At 38.5% G+C, this 14672-nt stretch overlaps 3 protein-coding genes across 3 annotated transcripts; 1 reads left to right on the forward strand and 2 right to left on the reverse strand.

The window, feature by feature from the left end:
* Positions 1-1149: 1149 nt before the first annotated feature.
* Positions 1150-7196, reverse strand: rxylt1 (ribitol xylosyltransferase 1). Its single transcript, XM_037768734.1, has 6 exons — positions 6937-7196; positions 6585-6773; positions 5092-5194; positions 4643-4957; positions 4332-4502; positions 1150-2436 (listed from the first exon to the last, which is right to left on the reverse strand). The coding sequence occupies exons 1-6, from the start codon at positions 7082-7084 to the stop codon at positions 2034-2036; spliced, it is 1329 nt and encodes a 442-aa protein (XP_037624662.1). The 5' UTR covers positions 7085-7196; the 3' UTR covers positions 1150-2033.
* An 858-nt stretch (positions 7197-8054) lies between these two features.
* Positions 8055-10417, forward strand: LOC119487674 (cytochrome b-c1 complex subunit Rieske, mitochondrial-like). The gene is made up of 2 exons (XM_037768735.1): positions 8055-8241; positions 9690-10417. Exons 1-2 carry the CDS (start codon positions 8133-8135, stop codon positions 10298-10300), a joined length of 720 nt encoding a protein of 239 aa, XP_037624663.1. The 5' UTR covers positions 8055-8132; the 3' UTR covers positions 10301-10417.
* A 1686-nt stretch (positions 10418-12103) lies between these two features.
* On the reverse strand, positions 12104-14036 carry zgc:112052 (protein C19orf12 homolog). Its single transcript, XM_037765942.1, has 3 exons — positions 13899-14036; positions 13321-13481; positions 12104-13224 (listed from the first exon to the last, which is right to left on the reverse strand). The coding sequence occupies exons 2-3, from the start codon at positions 13478-13480 to the stop codon at positions 12959-12961; spliced, it is 426 nt and encodes a 141-aa protein (XP_037621870.1). The 5' UTR covers position 13481; positions 13899-14036; the 3' UTR covers positions 12104-12958.
* Between the last annotated feature and the right edge of the window lie 636 nt (positions 14037-14672).

Below are 14672 nucleotides of genomic sequence, written 5' to 3' on the forward strand. Positions count from 1 at the left end.
GCTTTTTTTTTTTTTTTATTATTATTATTTGTCCATACAGCTGTTGGAACAGAATATAACATTCAGTATAACTAAAGACTTCTGCAATCTATATATAATAGTTGGGTAGAAGATAGATAGATAGATAGATAGATAGATAGATAGATAGATAGATAGATAGATAGATAGATAGTAACTGTATTGTTCCCGAGGGAAATTCAAGTTTCCAGCATCACAGTTCCATAGTGCAAAACATGTTAGTAAAAAGGCAGTAAAAAAGTTAGTAGTAGTAAAAAAAGTTAGTAGTGCAGTAAGTAGAATTGGAGTATGATTTTAAAAAGTTATTACTATATCCTGACAGTGCATGAGACAGGTAATCTGTGAAAAAAAAAAATCATGTGCCTCTGGTGTCCTCCAGTGCTCCTAATGGCATCTGCAAGATTTCACAGACTGGAGGAAAACAACCAATCAGAGCCGAGCTGGAGCCTTGCCGTCTCTGAGCAGCTGTCAATCACTCGCAAACTCCGATCAAATGGTCAAACCAGGCAGCGCTGATTCAATATAAATCAATATTCTGTTACTGTAATGTCTATTTCTTGACTCAAATGTTTTCAGAAACATATTGTAGTGTACTGTTTAGCTGTAAAATGAGAAAGTTTGCTCCGGCTGCCTAGTTTGACCGTTTCATCGGAGTTTGTGAGTGATTGACAGCTGCCTCCATTGAATGAACAGCCAATACGAATGCTCTCTCTCTCTCTCTCTGAGATGACCTGTGATTGGCCAAAGACTCCTGTCATGATAGATTTTCTAAAGCCTGAAAACAGAGCCATGAGGAGGTACAGAAGTCTAATTTTCTCTCAGAACACTTGAATTACAATATGCTGAAAGGTTATCATGGAATTTTTGCCCAATGATGCCAAAAATATTCTGGCTACTGCAGGTTTAAATGTGGCATTTCAACTAAATTCACAAGGATTTGCAATTACTTTTACTTTTGCCCTCATTTAATCCAAAGAAATATCCCATACACAGGATATCCAGCATTATATAGGGACCCACAGCTACAGAGGGCCCATAAAAGGTCCAGTTAAAATACACTCAAGGGCCCCATATTTTCTAGATACACCAATGCACTCATACACAAGTAAGCTAATATAGGTAATGAAGGTATTATATTATACATGTATTTTATTGTCAAGTGTTTCATTGAATTTTCCAAAAAGACAATAAATAAGAAAATACATAGTAAACACATTAGTCTAACAAACTTTGAAGATACCACCATGATTTTGCTCCTTAATTTATGCCCAACTTCAAAAAGCTTTCGCCTTATTATGTTTCAACTGAAATCATTAGCCATAGCCACTGAAAACTAACTGGTCCACAGCGCCATCTGCAGTGCAGAGAAAATAAAAGCACAGGACTAGCACATCCATTCATTTCTCCTCAGGACAACACTCCAATTTATTTTCTTGCACTGTCTTGTACCAAAAATAAAAAATCCATGCAGCACACCACTGAAATAAATAGAAGAAAGAAAAAAATATTTTGTAAAAGTGACACATGCCACAGCAACAACATCCATTTTCAAGTCGCTCACGATAGAAAATAATAGCTCTAAGTATCATTTTCAAACGCGGCCTAAAAACACATTATCATCTCATTTTACTCTTAATGTTTAGTGTTTCCTAAAAATCACAATATTAAGTGCGTACAAACAGATATAAAACATGGTTGAAATGATATCTGGATTTCAAAATCAAAGGCAGTTTATCATTTAGTATTTCCAAACGCCGGGACGTTCCACCATTGTAAACATTAACATGATAAATATACAGTAATGTCATGGGGCCCTTTACTGACTAGTAATGGCAGCTTAAAAACACACAAAGATGGTTTTATAATAACCCGCACAGGAATATTACACTGGACATCACCAGGCTCACAACACCAGTAGTATGTCACATTTCTCCACAAACCACAAAATAATTTAAACCAATATTGAACGTCTACCCCTGTATATCTTTTAAGTGTTTGTTGATTCGGCATTGCGGTCAGCCGCCTTTGAAGAAATTGTCCTCAATGACCTCGGTGAACCTCTCCTTCATCTGCTGACGGAAGCCGGCGTGCCACTCCAGCAGCCTCCTCCTCCTGTCCACCCGTTGCTCCTGGCTCATCCCCCTCTCCCGCTCCAAGATGGCCGGCAGCTCTTTCCAGTCACTGATGAAAATGAAGGGTGCTCCTGCAGCTTTGAGCAGACGCAGCGGGGAGCTGGACCCGGCCGCGCAGGTCCCAGGTGTCAGCACGTCTTCCACCACGGGCACCGAGCCGTAGGAGCAGGCCTCGTAGATGCGGTAGCACTCGGTGTTGATTCCGACCGGGCAGAGAGTGAGTTCGCTCTGGGCCAGAGCTGTCTGATAGCGTCTCAGACTGTCTGCTGTCTCCTGAGGGAGCCACCTGAGATGGGAATACATGTCATAAATATGCAAGATATATCGATCTGTTCCAATGAGACAATTAATGTTGTAGATATCTCACCTCAACTCCATTTATAATTTAATAAGTATAAAACAACACACAAATTCTACATTTCAAATGTCAAAACACAGCACAACAATGCAGCTATCGATAACACTAGGGTTCCGTTACAACATTATTTACCAAGAAAAACTCATCTCAAACTGCATTACGTATCAAATACAGTAGTGAAACCTTGTCAAAAAAATAAATTAACCATAGCCCTCTGTGTGAGCAGAAGCCCTAAAATGTACTACTACTACTAGGGCTGCACGATAATGATCAAAATGATAATCAAAATTCATTTGTTCAATATTGAGATCAACGATTATTTGTCACGATTAGAGCTGCAACGACTAATCGATTGTCAACTATTAAATTAATTGCCAACTATTTTGAAAATCAATTAATCAGTTTGAGTCATTTTCTAAGGAAAAAAAAGTAAAAATTCTCTGATTGACAATGAAAACAATCGTTAGTCGCTGCCCTAATCACGATTATTCATTGATTTTAGGGACAAAATATTTTTATAGCACTTTCACATTTAAATAAACAGAGCACTGCTTTCACTTCCATGTTGTTCTTCATTCCTACTAATGTGCAAATCTTTGCATCAAAGTAAGTCTTAAAATAATAAATGTATAATTAATAAACTGGCCGGCTGATAGTTTAGGGAGCGCAGCAGAGTTTCCTATGCGTTTACCATGCATTTTAAACATCAATATTGCAGTCGATCATGTTCATTTAATTGTGGGAAGTCAAAATCTTGATCGCGATTAATTAATTGTGCAGCCCTAACTAATACTAAAGCATATAGCACAATTCCAATAGAAGTGATGGGGGACAAAATCCAGTCCTCTTTATGTGCAAAAGTGCACTGTAAGCTCAGTTTAATAATATAAGGTCTAACCCAGGCCTATTCAACTTGTGGCCCTCGGGCCGAATTCGTCCCTTTAATGATCTCAATCCGGCCCTTTAATCATTTATAAATAGGAAAAAAATATTTTTTTAAACAATAATAATTTCTTCCAATAAGAAAAATGATTTCCGTTCATCATCAACGTTACCACTCACGCTATTGACGCTGTTACGGACTGTTGAAACAACATCATTGTGTTTTTATATAAAATAATCTGCTAACATTCTCAGTTTATGGGTGTTTACATTGTTTGATAATTAGAAGATCATAATTTTATTAGTGGGATAATTAGCCCATTCATTAGTTATGTCTTGTTAAACTCAGAAATACTTTTTTAATCCAGGCAGTTTACGCAGAGGGAATTTAGGAGAGTCAAACTGAATAATAAAAAAAGATGTTTAATGCAACATTGTGTTTATTAAAACAACAACCTCCTAAGATTAAAAAGGTGTATCGTTTTCACATTTAAATGCCTAGCTTTTGCAGATCAGACATAAGAAATGTCCGACCCCTTAGCACTTAACTGTTTTTCAAATCTGGCCCTCCTGAAAAAAGTAATTGCATAAGCCTGGTCTAATCTCTTCAGCCTCCCTCTGTGATGTCGGATTTTAACTAATGTCATGTCATTGAATTTCACCACACAAGACCTTGAAAATAAGTTGAAAGCCCTTGAATTAGATTTGTTTTCAGTAAATGTGAGAACACCAATGACTGTTGACAAAATAGTTTTATCATAAATAATCTAAATTATTTTTGATTTGATGTTAAAAAAAAAGATAATAGGAACGTCTCAGTGAAAAGTTCTTGTTAATAATATTCTCAATATCAGTCTTTTTAAAACAAGACAATATACAAGCAATACAGTCATTAAAACAAATTAGAAACTCTTCCATATTAGTGCTAAACAATGACTTACTTCTCCCTGGCAGTGGTGATGCATTCCTTATCCAGAACTGATTGTTTCAGCACCTGCATGAGAGTTTCTCTGGAGGAATTTTTGTAAACGGTTCCTAGGAAATTGCAGAGGTATGGCCTGTTGGAGGTAATCAGTTGGGCGTTAGGCCTGATCATAGGAAACTGCCTGTATCTGCACAGAGACGAGCAAAACAGAGCAACATGTTAGACCTTATTCATTTTAAAAAGACAACACACAGTTTAATGTACTGATATTGAGCACTAATGATGTACACATACACACAGACGTAGGACTCGTAAAAAATGACATACGTGGCGACGCCAAGAGGCCACTGGAAGACGTCCTTGTCGTTGACCCAGGGGCTGTCGTACACTACAAACAGCAGGTCCACGAAGCCACCATTCCTCTTTAAGTAAGGGCCAATGAAGTCGTTGTTGCAGTGCTCATTGCCCAGCAGGACCACGGCCACATGTGACACTGTGTGAGACTGAACCAGAGCTTGTACGTGCTCCAGCCACCGTGAGGAGTAAGCGACCTTCTGCTGCTCGCGGCCGTTCAGAACCAGAACCAGGCTGTTCATATCCAGAGGGACATGACCCTGGACCACAGCAGGACCTGTGTAGAAACTAAAAATGGAGAACAAGTCAATTTGATAGTTCTGTCTCATTAAGTGGTTATTACACGATGTGGTGTAAGTCCCAAAAGCAGACTACTTGCTTGGGTTTGGCCGTTTTTAAGTATCAAATCTTTGACTTGTTACCTGAAATCAATCTTTCCTGACTGCAGCTCTCCCTCTCTCCATTGTGCGACCTTGTCAGTGGGGTTGAGGGGTCCCTCTAAAATATGTTCCCAAAGGTAAATCCCTGAGGAGAAAAGAAGGGCTCAATGCAATTTGCTACCGGAGTTAAAATGTCAACATGTGCAGTGCCATTATGTTGTGCCATTGACAGGGTTCCGCAGCAGAGCATAAATCTGTTTTATGTAGTTTGTATCTGTGGACACTCCTGGAGTTATGAGGTGTATATACAGTAGTTACTAAGCCCATGTAAAAAAAATAAGTATGCAGCAAGGTGGAGGAAAATTATTATTCTAAATGATAAATAGAATGGTGTAATTTTCTCACAAGGACCATCACAAATGAATCTCTCTCTCTCTAATGCAAGAATTTTTTTTTCAAGTAAGGAAGAATTATGAGCTAGAGAGATTTTTTTTAAACCCTTCAAAACATATTTGATCATTTGGTTTTTGTACCTCTGATATTTGCTCTATTAATCTGGTTGATTTTGTTTTATTTACACTCTGAGCTACACCAATATCATTAACCTACTATATCTACTTTACTTTTGGACTACAAAAAGAATTGTGGAAAAACCTTTTTGAATCTGGACATTAAGTCACTCAAGATTTTTTATATATATCTCATATCAACATTAATTCCTTTTTTTGTTATTTCAAAAGATATATTTGAAGCACATAAAATACACGTAAAACACAAAATTTAAAAAACACTGTTCACCTTCATCACCAAAGTATCTTCCGGCCTTCTGCAATTACATTGCAACTGTTGTATTAATAATAATAATAATAATAATAATAATAATAATAACAACAACACCCAGATCCTCAGATATTTAATACATTAAAATGTAAATGTAATTATGAGTTTAATATATTTCAATAATGTGTATTATTTTGAATGTATATTCAACTTCTCCACATTATATACAGTATATATCATTATAATTATATATGAATAAACGACAATAACTTGAAATACTATACTATAAAGGTATATTGTTTAAAGACTTGAAAAACAACGTTTTCAGATATTTTTTTCTAATTCAATATAAGAGAAAACTATTTTTATAATGCTCTGTACTATATATATGTATATATAAATAGATTTAATTTTATTGTTTTTAATTTTATTTTTTTTAATTGTGTATATTCTTTTTACTTATTTATCTATTTTTTTTAAATGTAATATTTTTGTCCTGTATCTATTCTGGCTTATTTTATATTAATATTGGGTTTTTTAAGTTTCTTTGTACCGAGAATGTTATTATTGGGGACGTTTGTGAATGTTTGTTCTGTTGTTTCAAACGAACAAAAAAACAATAAATATAATATTAAAGAAAAAAATGCTCTGTACTTGTGAATGCACTCATGCCACTGTAAGGTCACACTAATGTCATTTCAACGCCCAAATCACAACACAGATTGATGACATCTCATAATAATACCGTGATTTACCTATGGCAGCTTTCCCCCAGATTTGCACCTTGTATCTTTTGGGTTTGTTCTTGTCAACTCGACCCAGGTACTGTTTGAAGGCCTCCCTCTTCTTGGTCAGAGCAGAGTTGTAGTCCACCTGTTCATCCTCCCACGGGTTCCAGTCACCTGCTAAGAATGGAGCAACAGCACCGCCGTCTCTGACACCACCTGCAAACAACAACACACCAGATCACCATTCAGCTTATAGGCACTTAATCTATAATAACAACAAATGAGTTCCTATCTGTCAATTTATGAGCATTGTAGGCAGCTTATGTGCCATCGTGGCTATCGTTAGATATAGATATGTGGACGTGCTGAGTGAGATTACCGGAGAGAGCTCCCGACTCTTTCTTCACCACCCGGTGAACCCGGGAGATTACTTTGGTGCTGAAGAACACATTGTACGCAGCATAGAGGGAAAAAGCCACATACGCAAAAATAATCAGAAGGAACAGTTTTCTTTTTGGTATTTTCATTTTTATTTCCTTTCTTGTTGTTAAATCAGGTCACCATTGTGTAGCTGCTCTCCATCGTTTAGTGGGAGGACCCTTGTTTACATCACGAGGACCCCTGGATACAGCTGACTTAGAAAAATGCCTGTACCAAAATTTGCTTGTTATTTTAAATAAATATATGGTTTCTACTATTTTGGATGAAACTATCGTAATATTTCGACAGTAAATATATAACATGTAATTCTGGTATTAATTAATAATCATAAAAAATATTAATAACATGATAGTTTAGAAAAAATGAAAGTGACACTTCGTTCCGACCAGTGATGGGAATTCCGGCTCTTTTCAGTGAGCCAGATCATTTGGCTCAGCTCACCAAGAGGAGCCGGCTCTTTCGGCTCCCAAACGGCTCTTCGTTTTACCACTTCTGCCTTTTATAGTTCAGCCAAATTTAGCACAGTTTTGACCTATGATTAGTATGTGTGTACATATATCACTTAAATTATTCAATATAATTATACTAAACCTTATAATTTCCAGGATACCATAATTTTACATGCTGTTTCGTTTCCGACTGTCACTCATCTTGTCTGCTATTCGCGCACCGCACTCCTCTCTCTATTTCTCTCCTCCTCTTCCTCATGCTCTGTACATGTAGACCGTCAGCGCGCCGCGCACCCCACCTCCCTGCTTGATGGTATGATCCTTGTGTTTCATCACCTGATTGGTCGCACGGACGTCATTAACACAACATTCAGTCACAGTCAGTGCATGGAGTGCCCGTGGCGCGGAGAAGATCGTCCTAACATTCTACCTTGAATTAAGTAAAGAAAATAAATAAATAAACGGCTCTCGGACGGGAGCCGGCTCTTATCGTTCACTTAAAAGAGCCGGCTCAAAGAGCCGACTCGTTCGTGACCAACACATCACTAGTTCGGACTGTACGTAATGCGGAACGTTGTGAAGGCGGAGCTTGTTTCTTGTAACGCAGATCACAGAGGTGCACGTCAGATTTGCACAAGCAAGGTCGCGTCCCCAGCGGCAGTGTTGACATTTATTTTGGACAAAGATGATGTCCATGGCCGCTCGTTCCGGGGCTTTGTCCCCGTACCTGCAGGCGACAAAACACGGAGTGAAGAGCCTGTTGTCTGGAGCTCAGGAGCTGCTGCCTGCTGCTGGTAAGGCCGAGCGACTGGACGTGTTGCTAGTGGAGCTGCTGCGTTGAGATGAACTGCGTGATGTCACGATAACTTTTAACATACTGACTTTTTATTTATCAGTCAACATGTTAATGTTAGACAAACCTGTAAATATGGCGTATCTTTACTTCTACTGTTCTTGTCTGCTAACCAATAACAACTTGCTCTGGCTGGCAGGAAGTAGCGAGGTGTCGTCACTGAAATCTGAGACCTGACAGAGAGGGTCAACAAAGGATACAAAGTCTGAAGTTATATCTATTGAGATGTAAATAGCTCAACACAGAGACACTGCTGCTATGACATCAAGCTTAATGTGTGAGCCTAGAAGTGTTTGTGTTTTGCTTCGACATGTCAATACAGGTGAAATGTCCACTTGGGTCCAACAGTCCCTGTATTACTGGTTATTGTGCAGAAGAAAATACTCAAATAAAGACAGCAAGACAGACAAGCTATTATAATAATAATAATAATAATAATAAAAACCTTTATATGTCCCACAGCAGGGGAAAAGGGACAGTGCAAACAACAAGGCGTCAGTAAAAAACGAGATATAATAAATAGTTAGTAAACAATAAAGATATAATAATAAGTAAACGGTAAAAAAGCTAAATAGAAAACAAATATAAAATATATACAAATATACTAGTAAAATATATAGTAGTACACAGACATTATTGCATTGCATTGAAATGTTGATATGGGTATTGTTCTCTAGGTTAAATTGGTTAATTGTTGACTCTAAATTGCCCATTTGTGAGCGTGACTGGTTGTCTGTCTCTATGTGTCAGCACTGTGATGTCTGGTGACCTGTCCGGGTGTACCCCGCCTTCAGCCAGTGTCAGCTGGGATGGGCTCCCGACTATGACTTGCCCCGCATGTGATTATCATAAAGTGGGCATGTTTGTAAAGGGGAGACTCGTGGGTACCCATAGAATCAATTTTCGTTCACATATCTTGAGGTCAGAGGTCAAGGGACCCCTTTGAATTTGGCCACGACAGTTTTTCCTCACCAAAATTTAGCACAAGTTTGGAGCGTTATTTAACCTCCTTCACGACAAGCTAGTATGACATGGTTGATCAATGGCGTTGGTGCATTAAAGTAATTAGTGACATTAAAACGAATTTGCGTTAACACGTTATTATCGCATTAACTTTGACAGCCCTGTTATGGATACAAAATATAAATCTGTATTGTATTGTATTTAAAAAAAATTCTTCACCACGTTAAAAGAGAAGTCCCCGGTCACATGATTGCCCCAGAAATCATTTCTTCTGTATTTTTGATCATTATTAGATCTACTATTAATTATTCCTTGAATATGAGGACGCACTTTTAAATGTTTTTGTAAGATACTGAATAGTTTGCAGTCCACTTGCACATCTGCTGCTCTTGTCTTTAAAAACGGTGTGTTGTGTCTCATTTCCAGCTCCTGCGGGGATCCGTCTTGCCCACACAGATATCAAGATCCCTGACTTCACGGACTACCGTCGCCCCGAGGTCACCGACCCCAACAAGTCCTCCCAGGGAAGCAGTGAGGGAAGAAGGGTGTTCTCTTACCTTGTCACCGGAGCGTCCACTGTGGTGGGTGTGTACACAGCCAAGACGGTGGTCACCCAGTTCGTCTCCTCCATGAGCGCATCAGCAGACGTCCTGGCCTTATCCAAGATCGAGATCAAGCTCAGCGACATCCCCGAAGGCAAAAACATGACCTTCAAGTGGAGAGGAAAGCCCCTGTTCGTCCGTCACCGCACAGAGAAGGAGATCGCCACAGAGGAGGGTGTGAATCTCGGGGAGCTGCGTGACCCCCAGCACGACAAGGAACGAGTGATCAACCCCAAGTGGATCATCGTCCTCGGTGTGTGCACCCATCTGGGCTGCGTGCCCATCGCCAACGCCGGAGAATGGGGAGGTTACTACTGTCCGTGCCATGGCTCCCACTACGATGCTTCAGGAAGAATAAGAAAGGGACCCGCTCCTCTCAACCTGGAGGTTCCCTTCTATGAATTCCCTGATGACGACACAGTCATTGTGGGATAAATACTGGAGCTCTGTCTCTGTTCCTCTCTGTAAAATATATATTTTAGGTGGCTCTGTGTAAGATGAGGGTGGCATAAAGTGTTCGTATTTACTAATAAAGACATATTTCCAACTCAATCTATTGCGTCTTTTCACTCATAAAAAGTGAGTTGTTTTTTACTTCCATTGTTCTGCATCATTTAGCTTGATGTCTTTGAGTCATTGTGATTACATATTCAGATTAACAACGTACTTTATCCCTAGAGATTTCTCATATTCCACACTACTTTTAGCATGTAGTGTTTTGCAAATAACATTATGTAACAAAAAGTTTATAAATTACAGAGTGCTTCACAGGAAAAACAATAGAAAAAATGTCAGACAAAGTTTGAGGGCAGGTAATGCTGAAAACAGGAGAAAGCAGAACAAATCCGCAACAGGTGAATAAAATTAGATTTTAAAAAGCTAGCATATACTGTAGGTCATTGATTTCTTAGTTGAAAACGGAATAAAAGCAAGGATTGCATTGTTTTGATCGGCTAGATTGGACGGTAGCTTTCTGTTTTTCCACCCTTTTTTCAAGCAGTGGCTGTGGCCTGCTTCATGGTTACATAAAGTGGAGCTGTTGTGAGTGCTCATACACATACAGTAGGAATTACAAGAGGCCCAGGAACCCAGAGGAGCTAAATAATTTGGATAAGATGATCCAGAAAGGCCACTGGCACTCTCAAAAAGTATTGAAGATGAAGATGTAAACAGATTCAGGGAAGTGTCGTTGTGTTAACCCTCTTTTTATGGGGGTACAGGGGGACTTTAGGGGGAGATAGCAGGTCAACAGTAGATGTCACATAAAAGTGGTGTACATCATCTGAAAGCTGAGAACCTGAAAAATAATTTGAGATGCAGCTCAGCACTGTGTGTCAACTTATTCTAGTCATAAATCAGAAATATTAATTCATTAAAATAAATTGGGGGGCGCCTGGGTTAGCTCAGTTGGTAGAGCGGGCGTCCGTGTATTAAGGCTTGGTCCTGAACGCGGCAGCCCGGGTTCGAATCCGGCCTGTGGCCCTTTCCGCATTCACTCTCTCTCTCCCCCCTTTCAAGACTCTATCCTGTCATAAAAATGGAAAATGCCCCCAAAAAAATAACTTTAAAAAAAAAAAAAAATAAATTGGGAAAGTGTATAGGGGCTAAGAACATTAAGTATATGATGGCCACCCCCCCATGCTCTATTATGTCTCATAAGTGTTGCAGCAATTTTTGGGTTGATACCATTTGTTACACAGATTTGGTGCTCAATTTACCTTTTTTTTTACCACTCAAGAATTGATCAAAATTATCAATAATCCCTCCAAAATACCACATTAAGACACCAAGACCTTGAGGAACACCATAGAAAAAGACATGCTGTGATTTGGTATCAAAAACTTTCTGCAAGAATTGCATTTTTTGGTTATTGGATTGCAAGCACTTCAGTTGTGTAAACTGCTCAGAAACCCCCTTATTCCAGTTTCATATGATATCAGTACCTTCACTCTAGCTCTAAAACTGAACCTGCTACAGCCTCTGAAAGACAGTAAAGTTTGGTCTCAGGGGGTTAAACAACTGGAAGGAACTATATTCATATCAATGGCCCCATTATGTTACTCTAAAGAATTTGTAGCTTACTTGTTCTAAGCACTCTTTTATCCCTTTAATGAGTTTGTGTCAGACAAGATGACAATTCTATACCAGTAATGGCAGCAGCGAAGAGCGTGAACCGCCAAGTAAAATACATTGTTTTTAATCCTGACGTGCTACGTTAAACTGTATGAACCAGTGAAATACACAAACCTTTTTGTTTTTATTGATGAAATCATTTAAATACAATATACTGTGCACAGATGATGGTAAATTCATAGTCTTAAACTTAATAAATTATCATCAAATCAAAAATATTTCACACTGTCCAGTTGGCACTCATTCAGTAGTCCTCTATAATAATCCTTTGTATTTCAATATTGGAATCAGTGATTATCAGTGCCATTAAAGGTTTAATGAATAAATAATTCCTTCAAATGATGAGTGTACTTCCCATTAGGGCTGGGCAATATATCAATATTATCTCGATATCATGACATGAGAATGGATATTGTCTTAAGTTTAAGATATTGTAATATGGCAAAAGTGTTGTCTTTTCCTGGCTTTAAAGGCTGCATTACATTAAAGTGATGGGATTTTCTGAATTTACCAGACTGGTCTTGCTGTTCTGTTATTTGCCTTTACCTGCTTAGTCATTATATCCACATTACTGATAGTTATTTATCAATAATCTCATTGTGTAAATATTTTGTAAAGCACCAATGGTCAACCCTACAATATTGTCGCAATATTGTTGTCCAGGTATTTGGTCAAAGATATCACGATATTTGATTTTCTCCATATCGCCCAGCCCTACTTCCTATAATAAATTAATCCAGTTATACAGCTGTTTTGACAATAGTTTGTTAACCTCATATTACCCAGTGTAACCTGTTACCACGACTGTGGTACCTGTGCAACTTTACAATATGATTTCACATTTGATAAAGAGTCTCCAGCTTCATTAAAAAACAGTTCACATTCTTTCCAAAGATTCCTGCTGCTCCTCTTGAGCATGTGCAGCCTCAGAGTCAGGGTATCCCAGTTTTTCCACAGACACTAATCCACGTAGTGCACATCTGCCTGGAGCTCCTTGGAGATGTAGCCGAGGAGGGCGGCTGTGAACTGCTGCTTCAGGGCGGCGTTGCCCATCACTAGAGCAGTCAGTTGAGCCACGTCTGTCCACTGAATGTCTCCCAGGACGCCCATGAGACCATCGTAAAGCTGCTGCTGCTGCTGAGGACTGAGCTCCATGATGATCTGAGGCAGCGGCTTGAACTGTCCACTGGTCAGCCAGCAGCCCAGAAGGCCTCCGACAGCACCGCCTATACAGGGGAAACAATAGGGTGTGAAATTACTATTGTAAGTTATATATGTTTCTACAACTTAAAGGAACTGTTGCATTTTTTTTTCCCACTTACCCACTGCAATACCAAGAGGACCCCCGACTAACCCTCCAGCGAAGGCCAGTCCTCCAGCGGCTGCTGCTCCCTTCCCTGAGCCTTTTACTGTGGTCTGGATCTGCTGATTGGTAGATAACTCACAACACAGCTTCATGACATCATCAAGCCGATGACACATACTGTGGATCAGATTTATCATTTTAGGAGACATGACAGAAATTATAACTGTAAGATAGGCAACTTATCAATCTAACAATAAGAACATGGGAATAAGGAAGATACTGTTAGTTAAAATAGTTGAAAAAAAGCATACAAGTATTCACAAATCATCACTTTATATAATCCCATCAGACACTGACATACACTAAGAAATGTAAAAGATAGAAGACTAAACATGTTCCTGTATATATTGAATATTGTGGCACACAGTAATTTTCTATGCAATCGTGTACAGATAGCAGTGTAGCTCTGATTGCATCAGAAAGCATCATAAGGCAAAGGTTAAAGTTACAGGGTAGCATCTATAGTCCCTTTCAACCAGATATCAGCTAAATATAAGCCTGTTGTAATAACCACAATAAACATTATTAACATACCTTGCTGTGTTATGAAATCCTCATCAATATTTGTTGCTCTTATTATTTTTATAATGTTACTATTATGATATCAAGTATGTTCTGATCAGCCGGTTACACTCATGGATGATGCCTGAGTTTGCGTGACTCTAGCCGCAATGCCTGATGGGAACAGCGAAAGTGGTGCGTTCATGGCCAATCGCGAATTTCCTGCTTTTTGGTCGGAAAACAAACATTAGGGTGCATAATGTTTTAGGTTAGTGCTATCTTGTGACAGTAAGTCACTGAAAATGATCATCACATATTTAAAAGATTTTTAAAAACATATCTTCTCTTTTTGGTTTTTGTAGGAAATTGAGATGAAGTAGAGAATAAGATGATGATATTATTCTAGTAGTAGCCTATCAGAAGTAGGAAATTAAATCTACTTTTTTTATGTTAAAGGTATTTCCTTCTTTTCTTTTAGTTTTTTTTTTTGCTGATGAACATACTTACCTGCTTATGGGGCAAATTAAGAATTAATTAAGGAGGACCCTTAAACCATTAATAATATTTTAAAATAATAATTAAGGATACATTTGTTAATTAAAGGCTTTATGAATTGAGGGGGTTGTAAGGGTTTAGTATTTACCTTGTATAACAACACCTTAAATTATCAATGAAAATGTAGCTCTATCTGTCAAATATCTCGGATTATTGTGTTGGAAGAGGCACACACAGCCTACCCCTTAAATTCGTCTTAATTTGTTTACAGATTTTTAAGTAGTGTGCTTTTTCAAATTAGTGGACAAATTA

This window comes from Sebastes umbrosus, chromosome 4 (genome assembly GCF_015220745.1).
Source record: "Sebastes umbrosus isolate fSebUmb1 chromosome 4, fSebUmb1.pri, whole genome shotgun sequence".
Classification (NCBI taxonomy): domain Eukaryota; kingdom Metazoa; phylum Chordata; class Actinopteri; order Perciformes; family Sebastidae; genus Sebastes; species Sebastes umbrosus.